The sequence below is a fragment of the Dysidea avara genome, chromosome 4 (assembly GCF_963678975.1).
Source record: "Dysidea avara chromosome 4, odDysAvar1.4, whole genome shotgun sequence".
Taxonomy (NCBI): Eukaryota; Metazoa; Porifera; class Demospongiae; order Dictyoceratida; family Dysideidae; genus Dysidea; species Dysidea avara.
Window position 1 is genome coordinate 24,809,106 of NC_089275.1, and position 27,504 is coordinate 24,836,609.

The window sequence follows — 27,504 nt, forward strand, 5'->3', positions numbered from 1 at the left end:
TTATTCCTACAGGAGGAGGCGGCAAAGTGTCGTTAGTTTCCATCCTCCTCCGCCTGACGGTTTGTTTGGCTTCCTGAGGATGGGTGTGTCTCCACCGCTATGCTTTCATTAAATCACGTGATGTTTAATGTTCACGTGCACCCTTAGTAACCCCTTCGCGAGCCTATTCGAAAGTGTGAAAGCAGCTTTAGTCATACTTGAACTGCTACTAAACAAATGCAAGGTAGTAATTATAATAGTTAAGCAGGGTATCCACTAGAGTACAAGTTTAATATTTGAATGATAGCTACTAGGAAGTTAATAGTTTTGTCATCTTCTAAAGCTCGAGATAGCTAGAATCTATCTTACTTGTGTTGTTAATGCATAGAATGGACCTTTCTATATTGGACCAGTCTGCTTTCAACCTGAAGCACAACTGTAATGTGTTGGACTATGTCTTGGCTGCAAGATCGAAGAAAGGATTACCATCTGTGGCAGAGCAAAATCCAGTTTTGGACCCATGTGAGGATAATGCCACACATTTTGTCTACTGTGTAAGATTGGATCAAGTCAAGAAACAGATTATCAACTGTGATCCGTATAACCTTGTCATGCTATCATACTCTAAAGCCAAGATGTTTGATGTTTATTATACTGCAAGTGCTTATGCTATAACTGAGGTATGTAATATGTATATAGTCATCCTTAGTTGTGCTTGGCAGAGTTGGGGTAGTTACTTCAGAAAAGTAACTAGTTACTAGTTATGTGTTACTTTTATCCCATGCAACTTAGTTACAGTTACAGTTACTTTTCAAAAGGTAACCAAGTACTCTAGTTACTAGTTACTTTCGTACTATAAATTATGCCTTGTTTTTAGCTTTTGTAACATGAATTTTGCTCAGATATGCATCAGTAAGGGATGCAATACATATGTTCACTTGAAATAACAATTCTGTGATTATTGCTACGTCTGTTACTCAAGCTGAGTCACAGAGAACAGTACATGGAATCTGTCTACTTATTGAGGCTGTAGCATACGTATATGGCACAAAAATTGAAGTGCTCTTGCTTTTAAAACATGTAGTTACAATGTAACTATATAATAGTTAGACGTCAAGAACCCAGTGGTTCTTGACGTCTAACTTATTTAGACTACAACTCGTTATTGTACCTTGAGTTGACAGCTGCTTGTAAATGGGAAATGTATGGCTAATTACTAGAAACAAGCCCTCTACACCTCCCTACATGGCGGAACCTCAGCGTGGCTGTTGCTACCCGTTTAAACGCCCATGCGTTGCCAATGTTACAGGCGGAAGTACTGGACTCAGCGACTGGACTACAACTCATTGTTGCTGTTGTTGTGCCCCAACAGCTGCTTGTAAGCAAGTAATGTAGTGTTGATTAGTACAAACAAGCCCATTACACCTCCCTTTAATTCAGTACGGCTGTTACTAGCCATTTAAACGCCCATGCGTTGCCAATGTTACAGGCGCGTAATTATCGTGTTTCGTATCGCCTCAGAGCGTGGTCTCTATTGGACATGACCGTGGCTCTACGAGATTTAGAGACCACGTTTTCAGCCAATCAAATTTCAGTATCAAACTTGTTGTAGTCTAATGTAACTTAGTTACTTTTCAGACAATTACAAGTTACTAGTTGCAAAGCAAGTAACTAGTTATATTACTAGTTACTTTAAAAGTAATCAGTTATGTAACTAAAGTTACAAAAGTAACTAGTTACCCCCAACTCTGCCTAGACATTATATAACACACACTGTACATGTTACAACTTTCTTATAATGAAAATTTCTTTATACCCAAAAATGCTTCTCATCTGTTTGTTGGCTCAACAAGTGTTGCTGCAACAAATAATGGATTTACAATAGCAGTACTTGTACAGTATCTTCTGTATACCTAATCAATATCTCCCTGTATTCACAGGCTTTAAGCCTTCTCACAAGTCCCTAGTGAGATAGCATTCAGAGAATATACCATGCATAATGTAGTCTTTAAATTTGTGTGATAATTTTTAATTTAGTTTTGTAATGGCAAGATATGTGGTATCACTAGCATCAGTCGATGGTTGTGGGAAAAGAGCATGTTTGAAAGAATTCGTCACTTAACAATGTTTAAAATATTCAGGTAATGATATTGGAAGTGCATGGAATATATTTGAAATTGTGTGTATGTGATGCATGAGGTTGTGTACGTATATGTCTGCATCTCATACACTGTAGCTTGACTCTCATTTACAGCCAAACATGTAGGATACTGCATGTACCACTAATCTCATAATCAATGTGTATTAGTACTTAATATTAACATATAGGTATAAAAATTGTTGTCTAGTAACTTGTTTTGGTTGGAAGTCTTTCTTTATGTGCTCACCATTATGTTTCTGGCAAGCTTTTATATTTTACTCTGTGTGACTTACTACAGTGGTCCCTCCATTATCTGAACTCGTTGGGCCCTAGGTGTGTTCGGATAATGAAAAAAGTTTGGATAATCAAAACCCATACATTTATATACAGAGCTCAGTTAAATACTCTAATAAACATACACTTCAAGCTAAATACTCTAATAGAACAGTCACTTCCAGAGTTTGAATAACAGAAAGTTCAGATGATCAATAGCTGGATAATGAAATGACCACTGTAATACTAATCATGTAGAATGATAGGGATCATGGAGGTTTGGGCCTTCTTGCCTCCACAAAACAGCCTTACTTTTCCTTCGAAACAGCTTGGCAGTATTGGTTGGCCCAAAAATTCCTTCAGAGTGATCCAACAAAAAGTTTCTTTGGAATTTCTTATTTAACTGAAATTTCTACTAAAATGTTCCTTCAGCCAAGCATAACAATGTTACGGGCTTGGTTTCTTCACTATTTGACGGTTTTTTGGAGATGTGCCATTTTGCCAACCACTGTATCTACAGTGCATGCATATTTGATACTAGTTTTTGTCAACCAAGCAGAACATGAAAATAAAAGTGGAATGGCCAATTCACTTCTCATTAGTTGGGCATAGTTTACTCGCAATTTCCATAGTGACTGCAGAGGCTCTACTCTTATTGTTCTTCATTTTAATACTATGTAACGGGTGCAGAAAATGCTAAAAATGAAGCAAAATGGTCAGTGTGATTTCTTCCAGTAGTAATTGATGATTGGGTTGCATGTCAAATTGCTATAATAGCCATGTGTGGGTGGCACTATTCCTTCCTTCCTTTGATGTGGTATGCATTGGTTCACCAGTCATAAATAAAAAAAAATGACAAACGAGTGGGATTAGAAATTTTATATTTGAGTAGGGATCAAACAAGAGACGTAAACTACACCTGTGGCTATAGTGGGAATTTAATCCCTACTTCAGTCATGGCTAATTCTGTATATGACTGAAGTAGGAATTAAATGTCCACCAGTATAGCTGCAGGTGTACAGTAGATGACCTCCCTTGTTTCACTGTTGTCTATTTCTATGGTTCCTGCTTTAATATTTGTAAACATAGACTACAGCTATGGCTCTTCGCTTTTTTTACAGAACATTTGCATGAGGTAGAATTGTATGTTTCTAGCATGCCATTCTGCTTAACCTTTCATTTACAAAAATAAATGAACATCCATTTGCTTCTTGGATGTGCTCAGCCTCTATTAACCATTTGTGCCACCTACTGTACATCATGTGTTACTATAAGTGAAAAATCTAGCCAAGTGGTATCATGTCTATTTGATACAAGGTATAGCAATCTCGACTAATTTATATATCACACTGTACATATCATGCACCTATATACATAGCAAATAGCATTATATGCTATATGTACACAGTGTATGTGTTACATGCAATGTATTATTGCTTTAGGATTGCCAAGCCTTTTCTCCATTGGAAAATATATGTACAATGTACTAAGAGAGAAAATTCCAAGTAAAAATATTGTTAGCATGTGTAGCACATGTGTTATGTGTATGATGCATGAATTTCACAAATGAATGTGTGAAGTGTTTATTTAAACCTAATGCTATGTTGAAATGGGTACCACTGTATCTACATGTAGCTAAAAAATTGTCTGCTGTGTGGCTTCTGTATGTAGTCACTGACAGAGTTGGGGGAAATGTGTCATGTGACATGCATACTATATCCAGCACACACAATTGGTTGCATTTACTCCAGACAGTAGACTATATTGCAGGAATGAACAAAGAATATTAGTGTATGGGGAGTGCCCTTAAGGCCAAAATATTGCTACTAGATACTACTGTACAGCAAAGTATTCATTTTTGTGGCTTAAGCACACAAGAGAAACAGGTGTCTCCATGAGTTGTAGGCTGGGAGCATGCATTTAGCAGGTTGGACATATCTACTTTACAGTATAGCTATGCAGCTTATAATGAAGTAATATGCCTGAAAGTAACACATGTATATAACTGTAGTGCATTACATTACTTAGGAGTAATGAGTACAGTAAACATTGATCTGCAGCTGTCTGAAGGGCTTAATAATAGTTTTGTGTGGTCTGTTGTTTGTAGTGTTAATTATAGCTGTCACTTGGTTGCTAGGTTTAGTACTCAAGAGTTATAACCATATAATGAGACCTTGTTATGTGTATTTTATTCTTTGCATGCTAGGGGGATGGGGTCATAGGACTAATGCGGTATTTGGCTTTGCCATGTGCTGTGTTAGTCTCTTGATGTGCCCCCTTGTGTTGTATTTTTCCTACACATGCATAGTGAATTTCATAGTTTCTGCATACCCGTTCTTTATTGTCTCTAAAGACTTTACGGAAGTTAAGCACACTTTAGCACTTTGATCTAGTGGTGTGTGATATAAGATAATTTCCTATCATGATCATAGCACACAATATATCACAACACGATATATATCACGATATACAAACTCATCACTCAGCTTGTGTATAGTGCGAGCCCCGCAGGCTATTAGCCTGCACTAAGGCATGTGGGCAACTGTGCTTTATTGCCCACAAAGAGTGCTTTATTGCACTGCAAAGAGTGCTTTATTCGCTCAATAAAGCACTCTTTGTGGTCAATGAAGCACTGTTGGCTGGCTGAGAGTGTACTTTATGAAATTTAAAGTACACTTTTTCCTTTGATCTCGCCCACACAAAGTTCTATAAAGTATGGTATATGACTAGCATACAACATTGCAAGCTCTTTTATCAAAAAAAGTACAGTATACAATGACATCTTGGGTACATTATTCTCTAATTATAGCTAAAACCTATACCTAGGCTTATATCACGATATGAAGATTCTATATATATATATCACGATATAGAAAATTTTATCACGATATTTCGATATATCACATATCGCACATCACTACTTTGATCCTCCCGTGCAAAAGCATAGTGCAATATCTGTCATCAAAATATCCTACTGTACCGTGTCAAATCAAATCTGAACACTTCAAGTGTGAAATATCTGTGTATGCCATGTGTACAAATTAGATGTATGTATACTGTACTTTGTTTACAGATTATGTTTGAGCAAGCTACTTTTTCTGAATGAGGCATACTTACAGAAGGCACTCATATACATCCATCGATTATGTGACAATTGTACTAGCGAAGGAAGTTCTGAGATAATTTTGTTTGATGTTGACAAGAAAGTCACTTATTTGTTACATGAATTTTTGAATCTACAAGCTCAGATTTGCAATACTGCTTCACAGCAAATAGCATCACTGCGGGACAATATATTGAAAGTTGTTACTGTTGCCTGCCAGGTTTGTTAACCATTGTATTGGCTGTATGCGTAATCCTGTGACTGGGTTCACAATTAAGGAATGAAAGGTTTCACCAGTTAAATGCATTTGAGGTCAAGGTTACCTGAAGTTATCCATCTGTGTTAGCATCCTCCTGGTGGTGGTTTTTTGTATAATTATTTCACCATGAGCATTAATTGAAAGCCATATATATATCATACACACAAGGGTAGAAAGTTCCCATACATATATATGAAATTGGCTGATGGTAATATCTCCAAGAAAATTTCTATTTGACCTAGACTTCTCTGGTTTAGTAGGGCACAAGATAACCGCCCACTGGCAATTTCAGCCCTCTGAAGAATATAAACTAATTTTTTTTTATAATTCTAACAACAATTGTAATTATACTGTACCACTGATAAAGTACATAAAATCATTTAGATTGATATATACAACAATTGTTCATCTGCTTTTAAATTCCATGATTGATTCATTGGAGTATTTGACTGTTCTATTAGAGTATCTTGTTCTGCATGCAACTATTATACAGTACGATAGTACTGTATAGTAGGGACGATGAAGGTGTAGGGCATGGCCCATAATAAAATATCACCCAAAAAATCTGCCTCGATTTTCCCCACAATGACCTGGCAGTATTGGTTGGGTAAAAACAAGCCCAAAAGTGCCTTCAAATTTTGACCCAAAATGTTTTTGTTAAGTTGCTACAGAATTTAAAAGGAAGTTTATTCAATGGAATTTTCTACTGCCTGGCTGATTCGTACAGTCAAGCATAGCAGAAAACTGGGTACAGCCAGTTAACAGCAATGTTTCACTGTTAAATCTTACCATTTAGGCCTTTAAAAATGCAACTGAAGCCTATAACAGTTGCTGTAATAGCATTAGAAGATAAAGACAATAATTGTTTTAGAGGCACCTATTGTAGAAAAGATAGTAATTTAAAGTGATATTTGAAGTATTATTGCTGTAAACGTTTGTGTTTTGTCATATAAAATCTTGTAATAAGTGTTTCTTTGACCAATAAACTGATTTTAGTTTTATTGAATTAAAGAAAAAGTTGCTAACAGTTCTCAGTCAAGAATCTGCCAAAGGCATGGAACCCTTTGAGCCTTCCTGGATCTGCCTCAGAACTTGCTTTTTATTGTTTTACAGCAATTGGACATTCCAATCCAGCTTGTTTCAGTTGTTTTTTTTGTCGTGGTAATACATTGTCCCTACTCTGGTTTAAAATTCCTATACTTGTTGTTATTATTTTAAATGTACAGAACTCTGATAGGACACCAGAATTCTTTCAAGCCCACCCCTAGATATACCACTGTACAGTGTATGACCCACATACGTAATAAGAGCTCTTTTTGTATATAAAATCCACACAAAAAACAGCCAAGCTGTGAAAAAAGGCATTGTTAAAATTAACATCATTGCAGCCATTTCTTGGCCGCCACCTTTGATTTCACAACTTTTCTTCACCCAGGCTTTTTAAGGCCGTACCACTTTTTCACAGCTTGGCTGTTTTTGCGTAGATTTCACTTCTTTTTTGTACTTTAAAAGGCCCCAAAACCAGCCTATGACTGACTTTGAGGTTTGTTTTTACTCACATTTCTTCTTTTCTATGTAGATACAATGATGAATATTGAAGACAGACTTATAAATGTATTTCATTGCATGATTTAATTTAATATTTGATAACATTATTGTAATACTCTAATAGAGTGCACATTTTTTTTGAGGACTTCTAATAGAACATACATAGAATGTTCTAGAACAATCTACTGTACTTCTACTGGTAGATCTATGGAATTACAAACGTTTGCTTATAAGCAGATTTCAACTAGAAATTTCATTTATAAAGCAGAAATTAAGTGAGGTGATCAGCCAAGGTAGCAGTGGTTGAGTGGTTAAGGATGCAGGTGTTAGGTATGAAGGTCCCTGGTTCGAACTCTGGTAAGTTTTTTTTAGACATTTTTTGCACACCTTTTTACCCCGCGGTGACTGCTCTATTAGAGTATCTCAATCCCACAATTTTACACTTGCTTGGTTTTTGCTTTATAACTTTGTCGCTGTAACTCTATTGCTATTCAAACTATCAAAAGGCACTGCTACGATGATCAGCCTATCTACACACCAACTTTCAAGTTATTTCTATACTCGGTTTACCCTGTAGCTGTGACAGAAGTTTCATTTTTTTTAACGTGAATAAAAGCTCATAACTCCTTGAATATTCCTCAGATTCATAACAAACTTGGTACGTGAATCCACCGTTACATGTTCTTCATTTGTGCCAAAGATCAAGGCAATCGAGTTACACGTTTGCATTTTATAGCAATTTTTGCAAAGTGTGCAAAAAGAAATCGAATCCCTTGTACGGCATAAGAAGAAAAAAACGAAGAGATTAAAGTGAAATTTTGAATGCCCATACAGTATCTCGCAAATGGCTGTTGCGAATTTAATCAAATTTGCTGTGTGGCGTACTCTACCTGGGGGAATGCAAAAATGGTGTACTTTGAAGAAGGGGCCATGGAGCTATGCACACATGAAAAAGCTGTTTCCTTTCTTCCTGTTAATATACTCATGGTGTGGTCGCCGGCTTTCTTGGCCGCACGACACACTACCGTGTGTCTTGATACTACATGTCTAGTTTGTGCTTTTAAAGCCTGGGCTGGCATACAGTGTTAATATGGCTGTGTATCATAAGTTTTATTGTTACACAATGTAGCAAGTCTGTGCTGAAAATGAAATTGGTTGTTTGCTCAATGCTGAAGGTATGTATATATCCAGTAGATGTAATTCAAAATGTGTACAGTATGCAGGTGTACTGTACCTCATGTATAATGTATAGATACACTGTAATTGGATTGCCATAAGTACTTTCTCACATTTAAATACAGAGTAGCTACATATAAACCTTCAAAGTAAGTACTGTACCGTACAGTAAAAACTTTGGCAGAAAAACTTTGGTGAATTTGGCAAATAGCATTACAATCGCCAAAGTTTTATCAGCCAATTATTTTTAACATTTACATAAGCAGATTAGCCATGTTGAAAGGATGGGTATCAAAGTATCACGACAAGTATATCGTGGGTATTTCCAAGCATTCCCTTCAATTGTATCGAGGTTCATTGTCCCACAAGAGTACACGAAAATCCAAACATTGCTCTCGACACCCATCTTGACTTTACAAGAACCAGCTTACACTTGTATGGTAGCTACTACTCAAATGCAATGTTGCTACGTGCGATTAAAAGACTTGCTGTGTGGCAGCTGTTTCAATTGTGAGTCGTCATCCCTCAATGCGAGGGATAAAGACTCACGATCGCAATGGCTGCCATGCCACTTAATCGATGAGTTGTTTAATTACTTGTGTGTAGTGATGTTGCATTTGAGCAGTACAGTACGTGGTAGCTAAAAAAATTTCAGGTGAAACCCCATTCACCAAAGTTTTCTTGTAATTTTGCAATAGTGCATTTTTGCTAAACTTTTTTACTGCCAAAGCTTTTTACCACACGGTATATAAATTGTTAGTACCCCAGTGTAGGTAAACAACTGTCCATCCTACAGTATGTAAAATTAAAGTAAGCAACCCTTTCTACGAATTGTTAGCATAAGCAATCAATTATTCCAATATCATCCATGGTTTGTGCAAAGCTACGGGCTGATCATTTAGAACGATACACACACACACATATATACACACATAAACTTTTATACCCGCAATAAGCAGTTGAATACTACGATACATACTGACTTCCAAACTAATGGCATTCCTCAGCTGCATCGGGGTGAATTCCACTCATCAAAATCATTCATTGTAGTCCACTTAGTGACTTGTGACCATCAATTTCTGGCCTATTTTACTTGACATTTCCCCACAATACAGAACTAAGTCTTGCCACTAGTTACAGACAGACCTGTAGTATTTCCAAAAGCCCTTTTTCAGTAAATTTTAAAGATAATATCTTGACTAAATATATGTATTTCCCTTGATTGTATACTATGAAAAACATTGATCACAAATAGATGGGTTAGGTAGCAGTAAGTGGCAAGGCAATAAAGATACACAAATATCAAAAATCGAATAGAAATTAGGATATCGTGTGTCAAAATAGACTGTATGTCAATTCTCCTTTTGTTTAGATTCCACATGCAACACTATGCTTTTGCTTTCTGAGCTCTTTCCTTGTAGGTATGTAGTAGTGTTTTTCTAGTATACTAGAACTAGAACTAAAAGTAGTTTTAGTACAGCCTTTTCTTTTTAGTTCTAGGAACTAGAACTAAACTATAATTCCATTATAATCCAGTTAAAAAACTGGAACTATACTAGAAAAGTGTTGTTTTAAGTTTTGAAACAAGAACTAAACTAATATTAATAGCTTTATAGTACCAATAGTAGAACTAAACTAAACTTTTAGTACTGCAGCAGCTGTTATTTGAGATTTAGCAGGAACCTGATTGGTGAATTAACTCACATTAATTTAAAAGCCTGACTCTTCAAACATATTTATTTATTTTTTAAGACTTTACAGCACAAGTGCTGAAGGACTGTGGGACACCTGGTCCTACAGCCTGTTTAAAGTTGTTGCAGAAAGTATGTTTGAAGGTGGAGCATGACTGGACTTGGGCAGCCTCGAACCTGCAGCCATCCAATTAGCATTTGAACCCTTACAGGATTCTGTCAGGCAGTCAGGATGTTTTCTCCTTGTCATAGGAACCTTAAGAGAGTGACTTTCTTACCTCAAAAGTACCCCAAGTGGAACCAAGTGGACATTATTTTATTTATTAAGACTTTACAGCACAAATGCTTAAAGATTATATAACCTTTGTAAGAACAAAGGAAACTTTTATTGCTATCTCGAGTGGCTTGTGACATTTTAGCAACCACTGCTCTGGTGGAAAAAATATTATCTTCTGGTGGAGAGGTGGCAAAGGGGAAACAAAACCATATGACAGACAAAACTTAGAAAGATATGTCTTCTTATATAGAAACAAGAAGTATATATTGTTAGAATATATTTTAAATCTTTTATTATGTTCTACTTCTCAAAGTGGTATAGGGTGATAATTCTAATACACTTAGTGATCATTTTTTAAAAGCAATGAATATCTATAACAAAGTATAGCATCAGTACTGTACTATAACTAATACTTACTAAATTGCAGGTACTATAATACTAACTAAAATTGTTTCAGTTATGGATACTAGAACTAATACAAACTATTATTGTTTCTAACAAGGAAAACTAGAACTAATACTAACTAAAATTGTTTTAAACAACGAATACTAGAACTGATACAAACTTAAAATATTTCTGGCAACTGAACTAGAACTAGTACTGTACTAGAACATTATACCTGTACTAGAAAAACACTAGTATGTACGTGTACAGTGTACTGTAACTACAAACTAGTATTTAACCCTTAAACCCGCAGTGTACAAACTAGTATTTAACCCTTAAACCCGCATACTTCTTGTTTCTATATAAGAAGATATATCTTTCTAAGTTTTGTCTGTCATATACCATGGCAGTTCTTTCCATCTTCTTTGTACACAAACACACACAAAAATTATAATGGCTGCTACTGTACAGCCGCTAATTTATCATGGTCATAACTACCTCAAACGTACAGTACAGAAGGCAGTAATTTCAAGTGTTTGCTTTCTTGTAAACATACATATACATCTGTAAACAATCACTATTTCACCAGGAATGGTGATTATACCAGTACATTCAAACTGAGAAGCTGGAAAATTAAACAAGCCACAGACAGAGTAACACTATTCCTTCAATGTTTTTGACTTGATGTTTACATGAATTAAGTTTATATACTTTAGGACTGTATATACAGTAGTTATGACTTCACAGTATGAACTGAATAAATTGATGTTCCACAAATGTACACAACCATCTATGTAGCACAGGAATGAAGAGTTGATGTTTATAATGTATTGTTAGAAGTAGCACTATTTTGTACATTGTGTGCTGTATGAAACATTATAGCATACCTATCACTTACTGCTAATTGTAATATCATTGCTATCTGGAGAACGAGAAAAGTTGATGGTGTGTGTTACTCTTCTCTTCACTGTTATCCTTACAGTCAGCAAGGCAACAGCACCTTACTGTTCCGATCAACAGTTGCCAGAAAGTGGAGATGATATGTCTGATGTCCATCAAGCCACTACACTACAATACTGCCTTGCTGATAACTGTACCATCATGAGGACTGACAGTGGAGAGAAACTGGATATTGTCTACACTACCGATAGTATCCTTGTTGTTACCCCAATGGATGTAATAACTTCGACTTCTCTGGTGATTGTCAAGTTAGAAAATGAGCTGTCTTGCATCACACCTACCAGCAAAGCCTTGGATTATGATGATGGAGTAAACATACCAGTGGTGGTTTTATCTTCCATAATAGTGGTTGTGAGTGGTTGCACTGCTGTCATACATTTGCTGGTCAGACAGCTACGTAGTCTAGTAGGAAAGCTGTTAATCCTGTATAGCCTTTCTGTGGTATGCATGTGCATAGCTATCAATGCTTTATTCTTTGTTCGCTATAAGATCACCATTTACACACAGGTATTGTGTGATATCATTGCTTTTGCTTTCAAGTTAGCATCCATTAGCCTTGAAGTATTTGCTACATGCATACTTGCTCACCTTGCTTATGTTATGTATCGTGGCTCCAAGCTTAAACCAGAAATGCCCAAGCAAAGATCAAATCTTTTGCTAAAATGCTACATTGCCTACGAAGTCTGCACTATCTTTCTAGTTATGCTGTTCGCAGTGATTTATAATTTAGCAGTGCACAATGACATACATATTATCCTACCAAATGATCATTGCAGGCTTAATGTTACAGCACAAATTGTCAGTATTCCTAACACATTCAATAAGGCAACTCAGATCCTGATGTTCTTGATTTATCTCTACTATGCTTATAAACTGAAGAAGACCATCCATAATGCTGGAATCCCAAGTAGGCAGCAAAGTCAGCTGAACAAAATTGCTATTCCAATGGGAGCAACTGTTGGCATAGCTCATTTCATTTACATCATCTACCTTGTGTATAACCTCCCGGTCGTGGAACTTTGCTTTGGTGTTTTCTTTATACAACAATGTGTAATCATGACCAGTTCCCTCTCCACACAAAAGATGCACCAGTTATGCAAGTGCCTCCCATAGACCAATTGAGACTGCCTCTATACTTTACGTATAGCATGATAACTTTTAAGATAATTGTTATTGTATTGAGCAAAGATTTTGGTTCTGTATATACACATATCTTTGCTGTCTAATTACGATTTAAAGCTTTCACCATAAAAACTGATGTTAGCCCTTAGATTACAAATCATGTTCATGTAGATTAGAGACCTAGCACGAGGTTCTTTGTGGATTTTAGAAACTTAGACAAACTTGAAGTTTTTACAGGTGGAGTCATTGTGTTGGATTGGAAATAATTCTGGATGATTGAACATATGATGAAGAATCAGCATCGCTACTTCATAAATGATGAAAGCTAGACTTGGGTCACTGTGGGAAAGCAGCAATAGAGAAGATGACATCACAGAAGTGTGAAAACCAGATAGCATTTTTTGAGGAGAAAATTTTAAGCGATTTTCATGGATTGGCAGCTTTCTGTGAAAAATTTTCCCGTCAAAATTCAGGACTTGATCAAAATGACATTGTTAAAGTATTGTAAAGAACCTGAAGAAGTAAAAATTTCCCCCCCTTGAAATTTTGAATGGTGGCGATCCACAGAAATTTTTACCCTTGAAAGTAACCCCGATATATATCAGGAGTAGTGGTGTGCAATATCAGGATTTTCGTTTCGATATGATATCGATACGAAATAGGGTAAATATCGAAATTTCGATTCGATTTTCGATAATTTTTAATTGTGTGGGTGGAGTAATTGCGTGGGCGGCCGATATTTATAAATGTGCTTCAAATACAATTTACACTCCAAAACTATTGCATAGAACTCAATAATAAGCCTAGAAAACTAGTAGACAAGCTTTTAAAGTGGCTAGACAACCTTCATTTCTAGCGTGATTGCGCAATCACACACTAAATGCTGTAATCTGCTAAAGTGGTATAGAAATCGATACGATAACGATATTGACAAATTATCGCGATATCGATATTTTTCGATATATTGCACACCACTAATCAGGAGTGCATCGAATCCTGTGGACAAGGGAGCATGTAACTCTGTACACTACCAATACTACGGGCAAAATTCAAACATGGTGTCCAGTGTTACTACAGTGTATGTATATAATTGGTTACATCATTCTTATCATCATCATCTTCGTCGTCATCATCATCATTGGTTACAGGCATACACTGAATGGGCTGCTACTCCATCGTCTACTGTGAAGGTACTGTAGCTAGTAAAGCTGCTTTGATGGGAAGATCATAGAGTCGAACGTAAATCTTGGAATAGTCGAACGGAGTACTTTTACATGATAATTGATTGTAGAAAGACTGTCCTGCTAAGCCTGTGCTACTGTTCCTCCGTCGTACCATTGAACTTTGTTTCCATAGCTTCACTTCGTCGCAGCGAAAACATGACGTATTCGAACATGCGCCTCCGCATAATATCCTAATTAGGAAATTTTAAAAGTTATTTATTATATACAGTAGTACATGGCAGCCGTATTAGAATTTCACTTTTTACAAAGTTACATGCTCCCTTATCCATAGGATTTGATGAGCTCCTGGATATATACAGTATCTGGGGGTTTCCATTCATCATAACAAACATAGCTACAGCAACTTTAGAGTCTATCTGCAATAGTCATCTTCGGAATACTTATTAAAAGAATGCAATGGTTTTAGGTGTGTGGTTGTCTGCCATCAGCTATTACCCAGTAATAATATATGTGTTCAAATGACATTTGCAATACTTGAGGTCTATCTTCTAGCAGGTCTCTGGTCCTGGTATATATAGCAGGTCTCTGGTCCTGGTATATATAGCAGGTCTCTTACCAGATTTTAAAGACCTTGTTATCATCCAATATAGATCAAGCATAATATGAATTCCATTATCTATAGTACGTTCGCGTTGAGCTGAACCCTCAAAAACGATTAATAACTTACGATTGCTACATCGCATGGGGCTCCTGTATAGCTCGATACGTAGCGCTTCTCGATCCACTAAAAATATATTAAAAGCGCTTCATTCGAATGTAAGACACTCCCGTTATGGCACTGTAAAGTTTCGCCATACATTTTCAATGGGGAAGCCTCTAAAGCGCGGCCCTTTGATGGTCATGTTGACACATGTTTGTGGCGAAGCCAGACGTCACATACCCGCCCTCAACACGCATGATTTCACCATCCCTAATGTAAGAGGCTGTAATACACTTTTACAAGAAAAATAAAACAGATTTGTGTGTGTAAAACAGAGTTGCATAAGTAGAAGAGCTGGGGCCACTGTTGCACTGTATTTAGAAGATAAGTGGCCTGCTTATATTCAGGTAAAAACTTCTTCAGCCTCAAAAGAGAAAAAAACCAAATTATAACAGCTCAAAATCCGTTATGTAGCATTGGTGTTCCTGCAAGTGAGCCAAACAACATGTATTTTACTTCACATTCACCACAGCTGACTATCGTCTTCTGTTCCCATGTAGTCAATTTGTCATTTTAATACTTTTCTCATCACTTCGCCACACATGTACACAGTTTTTCCAGCCAGCATTTTGTTTTTGAAGTTACATTCCCAAAAAACTCTAAAAAGTTTCAACAAATGAAATAATACTGTTTGTATGAATGCTGATAGTACCTGTAGTGACTTCCAAACACTCCTGCACTGATTAAATATACAAGGGATGGTATGTTCAACTTCGGATAGCACAATAAAGCAATGATATTTTTTATTAAAGTGCACACACTTACACATACTTCATCTGTATTTTTATGTACTTCACAGAGTTTAATCCCAGGTACCTGATGACTCCTTGGGAACAAAATCAAGTTATAACACCAATGCTGCAAATATCAAACAATCTTACATCAGATGAAGTAAGCCCAGAAGAAGACTTGGACCCGCTGCTGCTAGTGGACAATTCATTAATGCCACCACATTCACTATCACTGCCGATTTGGATGAGGAATTGCTCTAGAAGTTCTTCATTACCCAAGTCTCATCCAAATACACAACTGGTCTTCCTTCAGTTCTGTTGCACCTCGTTCGTCTTTAATATTTATGATACTGATGGACTGTGCAGGGCTGCTCATAGCATACCCTGCACATACGTGTAGTGAAATTAAAGTACAAACAGTTTCAATGCTAGCCTCTTGTCATTAATCGTCTTGTACTTAAATCCCATATCACTCAACACTCTTTAAAGCAATGTTCTACCCCCAGAGAAAACACCATCATTCTTAAGTTTGGCCTAAGACGGAGTAAGTGACAAAGTTCCAGGTTTCAAAATTTAACTTACCAAAATCTTTGAGAGCGATAGATTTCCTCCCTTCCGTACAATGAATGGATCTTGTCTGATAGTATCTGGGTTAAAACTGTCTGTATCAACAAGGACTCGTGAACATTTGTACCTGACGATTACAGAATTGAGCGGGCTTGTGCAAAGTGCATTTTGTACCTTTTTCTTGGCGTAAATAAATCGCCTTTCTTGCGGTGCTCCATTCTAATGGATGTCCTTGAAATCCCTGCGTGGCGTAATGTATGCCAAAACCCAGCAAAGAAGGCATGATACAATACCGGTGGCCTTCGAGATTCTCTCCGTGATGTTGATAGAAATTCTACATTTCTTCGCTTCTTGCTTAAAGTACTCCCATAGTTTCATAAGTAGATACTTCGTTTGGCTGTTTAACGTCTTCCCAAAAGGGTTTCGCTCCGCACTCGCTGACAGTACACTGGACGCCATATTCTCAACAATTAAGTGCGCGCCCGTAACATGGGCTTACGAATAAATGCGTCATAAACATCATGTTTAAAGCCTTTGATCTTGTATGGCTTCTTAATCAACAACTCAGGATTCAGCTCAACGCGAACGTACTATAAGCATAGGTAATTGCACACATTTGAGAGTTATTTGGTATTATTAACTAGTTGCGGTTTCTATGACCAACAACCAACCAATACTATTATATGAATACATATGAGGCTCGTGTGGAGGAATGGGTGTGCCAGGGTGGAATGGCTGAATTGTCTTGTATTGTTATTGTGTAGCTAACTATATTCCTGGTGTAGGGCACACATGAGATGCTCACGTGATCCGGGAGACAATTCAGCCACTACAAATCTTCATTACAAGTTCATGTGGTAAACAACCCCACAGCTGTCCTTATTTTGACACCCTAAACCCATGTCACATTGACCATACCAGGTTAGGCGTGATCAATGGAGACGAATTTAGGTGAATTAAAGGGAGGGAGGGTGGGAAAAGCAGCTTCTCAGCTCACTACGGCTTGTCTGTTGAACGTCGCTAAGTAACCAGTTGGCGGGCGCCTCAACCTTATTCAAAATTCCCGCCCACACTATGTTGGTGCACGTGACTGCACTGCGTACTGTTGTTCATATTTCCAGATCAACAGTGCTAGCTATATGAATGTAAAAATAACCTTCCAGTTAACACTGTTTAACCTGCAGTTAAACTTGTAATAAATATTTTCTGCAGAATAGCAAGGATAACAAAATGCTTCCATTTGAGTGGGATTTATGCCAAAAAACCAAAGCATGCAAAATGACTAATAGACTTAGACTTGAAGACCAGGTATAATTGTAAACAACAATAATAATAAAATAATAAACTGTGACTTGTAAAGCAGTCGACTATTAATTAATTCCCACAATTGATTTCATCCTTAACTTTTACATAATCAGCTAGTTGGGGTAGAGTGCACTGAGATGTAGCCTGGGCAGTTACATTGCCTTTTGATCCACCCACTCATAGTGTTACTGGTACATGGTGTGTTGTACTACACATAGTGTATATGTGTGTACAATATCCAGGCCTGTTCTGTGGATTACATTAGTAACTACTGTATGTGCATTTTATTTACATAGATTTGTGTTATGGCAAATCACCCCCACACAGTACAGTCCTACAGTGGCGACAAGTGCTGCAGTATTTGGCTAGATTTACTAGACTATGTGATCAGATCATACTGAACATGCTTCATAAATTAGTCAGTTGTGCTATTGGAAAATTTCTGAGCTGCATAGAGACATGCTCACAATTTTCTAATGCACTTTGTCATAAACAAAAGGAAAACCTGGTGTACATGAAACAACAAATTCAATCAAAACCTAATACACATGCTGTACTATCAAGATATGGGCCATATGAAGATTATGAGGATGACCCTATTTCGATTGCTGATTTTGAGGAAATGTGCTTTGGTTTATCTAATAGCCACAAAGAAGCTGATACTACTATAATAGAATCTACTAAGCATGCACCTATTTCAAAGCAAAATGGTGCACCCGTAGCCATGTGGAAAGCTGAAATGGAATATAGCTCAGAAGATGGAACTGATAACAAACCAAGTATTACTATTTCTCCAAGCTTGAACAGTTTTTGTTCTGCTGTTTCCCAGACCGTGTCCGGAATTTATGATGTTGTGTCAAAATTTTCCTCTATTTCTTGTCAACAGGAGTTACTGCCATACATTACACAAACAAATCATGACCTTGTAGTAGACAAAATTACTTTCAACACTGAATGGCCAGACATTGAAAGGATTAAAAGGAAGTATAATCATTATGAGAGCAGGATTCAAGATTTGTTAAGTGTCACCTTTAAAGAGTCTATAGACCTCACAGAGGTAATTTGGAAGTGTTATAAATACGGTACCCCTGTATGTGTACATGCACATTATAACGTTGACAACAATAGTTAATGATAGAGAAGAGTATCCAACACAGTGTAGGGTCTGTCAAAGGGACTCCATCAGACTTGTTAAAATGTTCGCACTGATAGAACAAGGAATTTGAAGGAAATGTGATGATTGAAGCAATAAATAATACTGTGAATTACAGAGTTTAATTTGCAGAGAGAACCCCTTTTAATTACTCATAGAGGCCTTGTTGACAAGTTAATCATCATGTTTAAAGCTTCAAGTACAACTGGGCATAGACAACAAAATCAAACAGTAGGCACTGTTTAAGTAGGAATCTCCCCAAAAATGGTACACGCTGCCTTTAAAAATCAATGAAAATCACCTTTACAGAATAACATTAGCTCATCTAATATCAAATATAACAGCATTAAAATCAAGAAAATGCTTACAGGCGGCTGGATATAGAATTTTAAAAAGTCACCTTCCATCTGACTGCCAGCCTGCCTGACTACAGTCGCAAGGCTGGAGGCCAAATGAAGGAGCGCATGGCCATCATTTTACACTACAATACCAAACTCACCAGTGGGATGTGTCTTTGGGGTTCCGACAAGTGTGTGCCCTCTGCGCCTTGTCTTTCCTTTATCTTCAATCAGGCTGGTCTTCTTACAATGAAACCGCATTGAGGCATTAATTTCCCCTATCAACGCTTTCCTTTGTCAGCATATTTGGATGCTGCAAACTTGTTTATGTGCTTATGCTTAGTAACTTCACCATAGGACACTTATTAATGTGATCTTGGGTTGATTAATGATGATCGAGCACTGCCTGAGACCACACCTCTTAAAAATGATGCAGGGATCCAAGCAATAAAATGTAGTGAAACAAGAGATGAATGATGGTATTATAGCATAGCTTGGTGGCAAAATCCCTATGGCATTGAACAAAATAATTGTAATACAATGCCAATGTAGGGATTTTCCCACTGAGCTATGCTGTAATACTATCATCTTTTGTTTCACTATTTTTTATCGCTTGGATTCCTACTTCAGTTTTAAATTAATAATTTTAAATATACTAGTTATATAGAGAACCCTTAATTGTTAAAAACATACTATACATACATGACTGTTTACTTGTTTAAACTTTTCATTGTTATTATTAGGATTATGATTGCTTTCTCAAAATGATGAGTGTGTGTGGCGTTGTACAAGTTCCAACTGGGCAGGACCAGCAACACTGGAGAGTTGATAAATTTCAGCATCTACTAGCACATTTCAGTGATCAGGTTAGACATATTGCTGATGTGTTAGAACTGCCCTGTCACTGTTGAATTAAATTCTCTTGCAGATATTTTCAATGAAACAAATGGTTCTCTCTCATAGGATAGGAATGTTAGAAATTTGTACTATCAAATTTCAACAAACCTGTCTTACTTATCCTGTGAAAGTACTACAAAAAATTCAAGTATTTTTACCAAGTTTTGCTGCCCAGAAATGTGATGAGATTTTAATGTACAGCAAGGTGACATACTGTATTGTTACATAACATTGCAATGTAGATACACATGTTTTATAGAACACAATAAAGAGGCTTGAAGAGTCGCCGGTGGGCATGCATGCCTTCTTCCTGCATCTCAAGTACATTGAAGAAGTGAAAGCAAACTTGAAGTCTATTCAAAATGATGTAACTTACGTGGCTAAGCTATTTACATCTGCCCAGGAATTTGATATATCTGTCAGTGATCATCAGTTTGCTTTGTTTAGGTCATTGTTCCCACAACTTTCTCAGTTGAAGGTACATACATGCATGTCCAGTGTGGGTATTAATATACATACATAACATGTGTTAATAATATGGAGAAGCCATCATAGTTAACTGTTTTATACTTTTCAATTAGAGCCATGTGAACTTAATTCAATTTCTCATCTCCAATATACCCTGTACTGTACAACTGTATACTCACAATAGTAATATGGGTGGGCATTAATTATTGGCTAAAACTGCCTCCAGATTCAATCTCGTACTGTAGCTCTTATTTTCAAAATTATACAAATTGTCCCCCTGTATGTACTAAGTGAGCTTTGCGCACTGAGTGTGTGTACCCACAATAGCTATACTCAGCCTCCCCCAAACTTTTCATACCTTTTTCCACCACTGCTCTTGGTGTTATCATATCTCTTACTTAGTTCCTGTAATTGTGTACATGTCTGTACCCTTCTGCTCACATGAGCAAGAAGTTTTATAGTACAAGCACCCAATGTTTGAACCGTGACACTGCATTAGACTTTCAGGTTTCTGCTGAACTGGTTACTTGGCCTTATAGGCTACCAGAATTGGTATGCCTTCTGTGGGAGCATATCCTTCTTGTACATGTACGAAAATACAGAACTAACTATAGTTTCTTTGTATAGTGATTTTGTAAAGTACAGTAGACAAATTACAGTTAAGATGACAGTTGTGCTTGTTTGAATTGTGCTTCCTTAGCATGGTAATTAATGAATTATCCTTAGCGACAGACAACATGGTGATTAATGAATTACAAAATAATTGAATTATGCACAATGCATTGCCACAGAACTAATAAAAAGTGTAGTGGATCCTTAAAATAAATAGAATAGCTGTGATGAATATTGTACATGTCTGCTGTAATGCTGCTGATAGTTAACGGTGTGATCACAGTGCCTTGGTTTCTGCAGCTAAATTAATTGACATAAGTGCAGCTACTGCATGTACTATATGGTTTTTGTTGTAAAACTATCAGCCAGATCTTTATTAAGGAGCATTGTCACCAAAGCTATAGCAAAGCCAACTTATAAGTACAGCTAGATCATTAAGGGGCACTGCCATACACTCTGTTTTCTGTGATGTTTTAGTTATCATTAGTGGAGTCAAGTACTCCATCTTACAGTAGCATAAGCTCTTCAAACAATTTTGTGAAGTCTAAATATGTGCCTTTATAGATTTGTCTGTAATAAATGCTTATAATGCTAGATGTAGTTATGACACTAGAACTTTTCTGCAAAGGTGCTTTCCTTTGTATGTATAATCCTTTCTAGTGGTAACATTTTGGTGTGTATGCTATATTTTTTGGGATGGTCCCTATTATACTGTATGATGAATCTATGTTAGTACACATCATTCTTAAATCTACAGAATGCATTACTATGTGCTGATGCAGCAAAGAGTGAAACTATTTCTACATTGAACATGGAGCTATGCAGAGAAATCAACATTTTACATCATAAAGTTCAAGATTTCTGTAAAAAATATGACACCTTCAACTTATTAGATGATAGCCAATACAGTATTTGCGATGCCACCACTCCAATCACTTTAATTGACAACTTCCTGGACGTGGTGGCTGAGTTGAAAGTAGAAGTGAAGAGACTTAGTGAATATCAAGCGACATTTGCTACAGTAGCTGGACAGCGAAGATTGTATTGGTATGATCACTATTAAAACTAAGCATTCATTTTTAGTTGTAGAATACACTGACAATTTAACATTTTATACACGTGATTAATAGCTATGTTTCATTTTCCATATAACAGACAATGACGCTTTTGTTTTACACTAGATGAATAAAAATTTGGGAATTTCAAGATCACTTTAAAAAACCATAAAACAAGAGAGAGAAGAGATGTCTGGGGTGGTAATGTAAACCAAAAATTCTAACATGTATTTTGATTCTTCTATCAAGGGATGTACGTTCCTGTGATTTTTTTGCATTTAAATAGTTTACATTACTACCCCTGCAATCTCTGCATTTTGTAGCCCTTTTCAGTAATCCCTATCCTGTTTAGAAAATTCTAAACTGTAGTTTTGAGTACTGTTGTACAAGAAACTGATGAACTGAACTGCAAACAGTCTCCTAAAATTTACATTAATAGTGACTGTGATAAAATATAGTGCATACTTTCTGTACTGTCAGATGCACTTGAGTGTTTTAATAGAGTATCTACTTGATTGCTCTATTAAAGTATTTCAATCCTAATCATAGCACGGAAAAAATCATGTTGGCACAAAGAGTCTTGAGCGCATAAGCAAGTTTCTTGTTATATCTTGAGTTAAACGTGCAAATAGCTAATTCAGTAATCTTGTATAGCTTCTGGTGTGTAATAGCATTTTTCAAAAAGAAATGGCCCAGTTTAGGCTTTTTAACTATTGGTAGAAGCTTAAAATCATCACTTAAATTCCCAAATGCTGTATGCAGAAACATGTTGGTGAAATACTTTCCTTTCTTCTCTAGTGGAGTAACTTTGACTGTTACAGCTGTAGAAGTTGATGAGCAATTGACAAATTTGCAGGACTCACTGAGTCTCAGCCGCACAATGTGGAAATTAATCAACGAATGGGTAAACGTCAAGCAGAAATGGGTTGTAATCCCTGTTGAAATGCTTGAAATTAGCAAAATACAACAACACACTCAGAAAATGCAAGAAGCCATTTATTCATTAGAATCAGGTACATGTGTACATACACTATATCATGTATAGTAAGTAATGTACAAATGAAGTAGTTAACCCACTAAGGTTGATAATATAATTACAATTAAATGTATACACTAACTGATACGGCAGTAACTATATTTTTTTAACAGGCTTGATGCATATATACAAGGAAGCTAGAATAGTAATGTTAGACTATTAACACTCACCTAGATTAGTGTCAACACATGTAATGCAAGTGTACAACTGCCATATACAAGGTGCCATCATGTTAGTGTGTTTTATGTACTGGGCTTCAATCCACTAAAACTTTCCATAAATAATATTGCCATGCTATGTGCTACACGAGTAATAAAGTACTAAAAGTAGGTGATGCTTGGTCTCAATGATAATAAAGCACTTGGGTTCACCTCATGTTTTATTAGTGTCTCAGCCATGCGCCTCATGCTTTATTATCCATATAGCACTAGCTGAGATGATTGAACATATACTTTCTTTAACAGTTGTATGTACTTTGATAGCATTGCCAACGAATAACTTTATTGTGGCACTAAGTAATGAGATGGGTGAATTTCAAGAAAAACTAGACACTATCCAGTTTCTGATGTGCTCTCCTTTGAAGGCAAGGCACTGGGAAGTCATTCAACAATTACCTGGAAATAAAGTGGTTAATCCTACTGTTCTCACCATTCAAACATTGGCATATTTAAAGGTACACTGTACATATACAAGTGATTGTTCAAATAGAATTTCATAACGACATCCACATGACCACAGGAATTCAGTAATGGTCTGCTTCAAGAGGAAATGTCTGTCGTATGTATGTGTGTAGATGGATGTCTGTTTGCATCCCTACTTTCAGTTTTAATAAACAGGCTATGTTTATATAGTTATACTGTAAACATGCACCCCCAACAGGTGAGCTTTGCTGTGAGTAACTTGAATCTCATCAATTAACATGAATGGTAAGACTGGCGCTAGTCATCATCCCCAAAACAATATTTAAAGAAACAGCCTTTTCTATGTATTACCATGTTATTGCCCACATAATGTGAGTACAGTACTGTATTAGAAGGGTACCAACTGTACTTCACCTTTTCATCTACACACTTTCTGCAGTAGTGTCCCATCTGGAAATATAATTATAATTACAGCACTATATGTAGATAGCGTTATATTTATTAATTACCTTATGCAGATATTTGATAACAGTGAAAAGGTGAAGGACACTTGTAGCCAGGCTCAACATGAGATTGCTTTAGAGTCATTGATAAAAAAGGTCCTGTATACAAACTTGTTATTTCACATGCATAACTAATACTGCAACACGTACAGTTATTCACATGTCTACATACTCAGTGTAATCATACGTACATACGTAATACAATTGTATCAAATAATATGGTAGTAGTAGTGTTCCCTCCTAAAATGATGGACACTGCTCAAAGTGCTGCCTCTAAAAACTATTATAGAAATATCATACAGTGTATATAATGAAAATCACTTAGCAGAATATTCTTAGTCCATCTAACATCGAATACAGAATTAATTTTAAAGTCACCAAAACCTGAATTTTGGTCTTCCTGTCTGACCTCAATCACAAGACTAGAGGCCAAATGAAGCAGTGCATGGCCACCATGTGCCTTTTCTGGTTCCATCAAGTGCCTCATTTCTGTGCATTGCCATTCCTTCTATCTTCAATGGCATGGTCACCTTCATGAACCATAAACAAGGCATTAATTTTCCACATCAACACTTTGCTTGGAAGAGCATAATTATAATTAGATGCTACAAAACTATTAATTTTGAAGCAATTAAGAGGAAGGAGATACATACAGTATGACTGCACTTACAGTATAAAACAATTGCATAGGACACACCCTTAAATGATCAGAGCATGCTGCCACTCCTGACTAATGGTGGGTGATCACTGCCCTCAATAACCTACAGTACATGTAGCTGCAATCAGTTGTAAGCAAGACATGGCAATGAACCACCCCTTTAGTTTATTGTGTATAGCTCAGCAGCAAGTACAAATGTACATATGTCATAGATATGCTTTTAAAAAGTTAATAAACTACTGCAATTAAAAATTATTAATTAAAAAATGAAGTAGATTCCAGCAATTGAAAGTAGTGAAACAAGAAAGTTAATATCAATGATGTCTATGTGGAAAAATTGTCATTGAACAAATGGTGCTAACACGTCAAAGTAGGGATTTTCCCATATTAGCTATCATCATACATATTTCTTGTTCTATTACAGTACTTTGAAACCCTGCCTCATTTTTAAAATCAATGTATGTACTTTGTAGGTGTCTGATTTTTGGTTACATTTCAAAGTTGTATTGGAACCTCAAAAGTCCATTTTACACAAAGACACCTTTGTGTTGGGAAATGCTGAAACAATTAAGTTGGAATTAAACAATAGTTTGGAATCACTGTCTTGCATAAAGAATTCTCCATATATTCAACCATTCAAGGTATATTATATATGTGTACAATATATAACTCCCGATTACATATCGGATATACCACCACATAGTTAAATATAATTCCAGGTTTATATTATCATTGTTATCAAAATTGGTTAGTACATTTGTAGTGCATGTTATGTTTCCTCAGATACCAATGATCTAAAACTATACTATTTCTTATGTTGTCCCACAGTAGTTCGAAAACTTAAATATGACAATATCTATAAATGCGCAGCCCTGCAAGATGTGATGCACTTTTTGTACACACAGTGTATCACTTTTTTTAACACTTTAGCATGCCGTCATTGACTGGTACCAGAGGCTGCTATACATGAGTGATACTCTTAAAAAATGGATTCTGTGTCAAGAAAAGTACTTACACTATTGTAGTACTATTTCTAAAGATTTAATTAAAAGGTTAGTTACTTTTTTGAAGATGCACACTGAAAAAAGAAAAAGGGTTGCTTGCACAATCATGAGCACCATTAATTGCGACTTGCATGTACTGTAGTAAACTAAGGAGAGTACACAAGGTGTTGCGTGAAGCAGATAAGGTGTGGAGAGAACTGATTCAATCAATATTTTTAACTGAAACATTCATGTGGGCCGTAACCTCTCCAGGTTAGTATACTGTCTTATGTAATGGGCACTTAACACACTACTCTGCACTCTTAGGAATATGGGAAGGATTTCAGGTGTGCAGTACACTATTAGAACAACTCACAGATGCAGTGTAACAACAACAAATAAGCTATTAACGTCATGGTCATGTATTTATTTATAATTATTTTGACAGGATCTGTGCATAGTCAAACGTAAAACAGATCATACAGACTGGCCGTGAATCTTGCCTAATACTGTTTTGGAGAATTGTATATATGTATATTTATAATGTAGGGGTAATGGAGCAGGCCAAAGAGTGGGTGGACCAATGTTTCTGAAATGAAAGTTGCATGGTAGAGTGTGATGCAACAGGAGCACATTGAATCCTATGGACAAGGGAGCGTGTAACTCCATACACTACCAATACAAAAGGTGAAATTCAAACATGGTGTCCAGTGTTAGTATGTATACAATTGGTTACATCATCCTTACATGCAACAGGGATGTGCAGAATGAACCACCACTTCACATTTTATGAAGGCAACCAAGCTGGCTTTGATAGGTGGCCGTTAAGTTGAAGGATAACTTTATGCCTGTTCCATCGTTTTAAGTTACTTTTTATAGAACGTGGCAGCAGTGGCATAGCCAAGGGTGGGCTTGGGTGGGCATGTGCCCACCCAAATTTCACTAGGAGAGTGGCGTCCGCTCGCTTTTGTTATTACTAACAAGAAACAAGTATTGCATTACCTTGGTAGCACGATATTTTCATTGTAAATCAGCAGTTGATATTGATACAAGTTCAATAAATACACCACACAATCCAATTAGTTTTGTGCATTCTATTTAACGCACAACATCACGTGATCCAAGTTGTAGGCTGGAAAGAGAGGAAACACGAGGGAAGGAGGAATCCAGTCTATTTTTTCCGCATTTGGTATATTGAATTTTGAACAGATATTTTTTGTGGTGGGATGAAGTGACCTAGCGTGATAGACACGGCAAATAATGGTGTTAAGTCATTTGGAGAAGAAAAATTACAATTGGTGGCTGAATTAGCTAAGCCATACAATTACCTCAAGAGTCAGGCTGGAGTACAAAGAGTTGCATACAAGTACAGATGAGTTAAAGGAGACCAAGACAAGGAAGTGTAATAAGATAGTTTCAATTTCCAGCTTGTATGCAGTAGCAATAGACGAAATAAGCTGCAGGAACAGCAGCGTAGCGTATAGCTAGCTAGCTAGATACATTTATGCATTTTTGAAACAGGTTTTAAACCAAATGTATGTAGAGTCCACTAAGGATGGACTTGCATTTTGTACTAGTTAGTTGCATGGGGTGAAATGTGTGGGCGAGTGTGCCCACCCATCCGTGGAGACCTGGCTACGCCACTGCATGGCAGCCATGTTTGAATTTTACATGCTCTCTTGTCCACAGGATTCAATGCGC

General features: G+C 36.6%; 2 protein-coding genes and 1 long non-coding RNA gene across 6 annotated transcripts in view; 1 reads left to right on the forward strand and 2 right to left on the reverse strand.

Moving 5' to 3' along the window:
- LOC136254490 (NACHT domain- and WD repeat-containing protein 1-like) overlaps positions 1-118 on the reverse strand; it is a 38,618-nt gene extending 38,500 nt beyond the window's left edge. For both annotated transcript variants that reach the window (XM_066047190.1, XM_066047189.1), the window contains exon 1: positions 1-118. In XM_066047190.1, the coding sequence (XP_065903262.1) occupies positions 1-43 (43 nt within the window). In that variant the 5' untranslated portion in view covers positions 44-118.
- On the forward strand, positions 27-26,346 carry LOC136254491 (dynein axonemal heavy chain 6-like). The gene is made up of 18 exons (XM_066047192.1): positions 27-223; positions 368-659; positions 2,017-2,120; positions 3,835-3,897; positions 5,466-5,715; positions 8,432-8,477; positions 17,756-18,516; positions 19,694-19,816; positions 19,879-20,052; positions 20,107-20,325; positions 21,685-21,974; positions 22,781-22,995; positions 23,501-23,691; positions 24,178-24,258; positions 25,294-25,461; positions 25,751-25,872; positions 25,967-26,076; positions 26,131-26,346. Exons 2-18 carry the CDS (start codon positions 369-371, stop codon positions 26,190-26,192), a joined length of 3,270 nt encoding a protein of 1,089 aa, XP_065903264.1. The 5' UTR covers positions 27-223; position 368; the 3' UTR covers positions 26,193-26,346.
- Positions 15,053-16,651, reverse strand: LOC136254489 (uncharacterized). Of its 3 annotated transcripts, none has more exons than XR_010700514.1 (6): positions 16,329-16,650; positions 16,170-16,281; positions 15,738-16,121; positions 15,628-15,682; positions 15,509-15,567; positions 15,053-15,455 (listed from the first exon to the last, which is right to left on the reverse strand). It is a non-coding gene; the product is annotated as an uncharacterized lncRNA (long non-coding RNA). The 3 variants fall into 3 exon arrangements; XR_010700515.1 differs by having other exon boundaries at positions 15,622-15,682; XR_010700513.1 differs by having other exon boundaries at positions 15,509-15,682; positions 16,329-16,651.
- Positions 26,347-27,504: the final 1,158 nt, after the last annotated feature.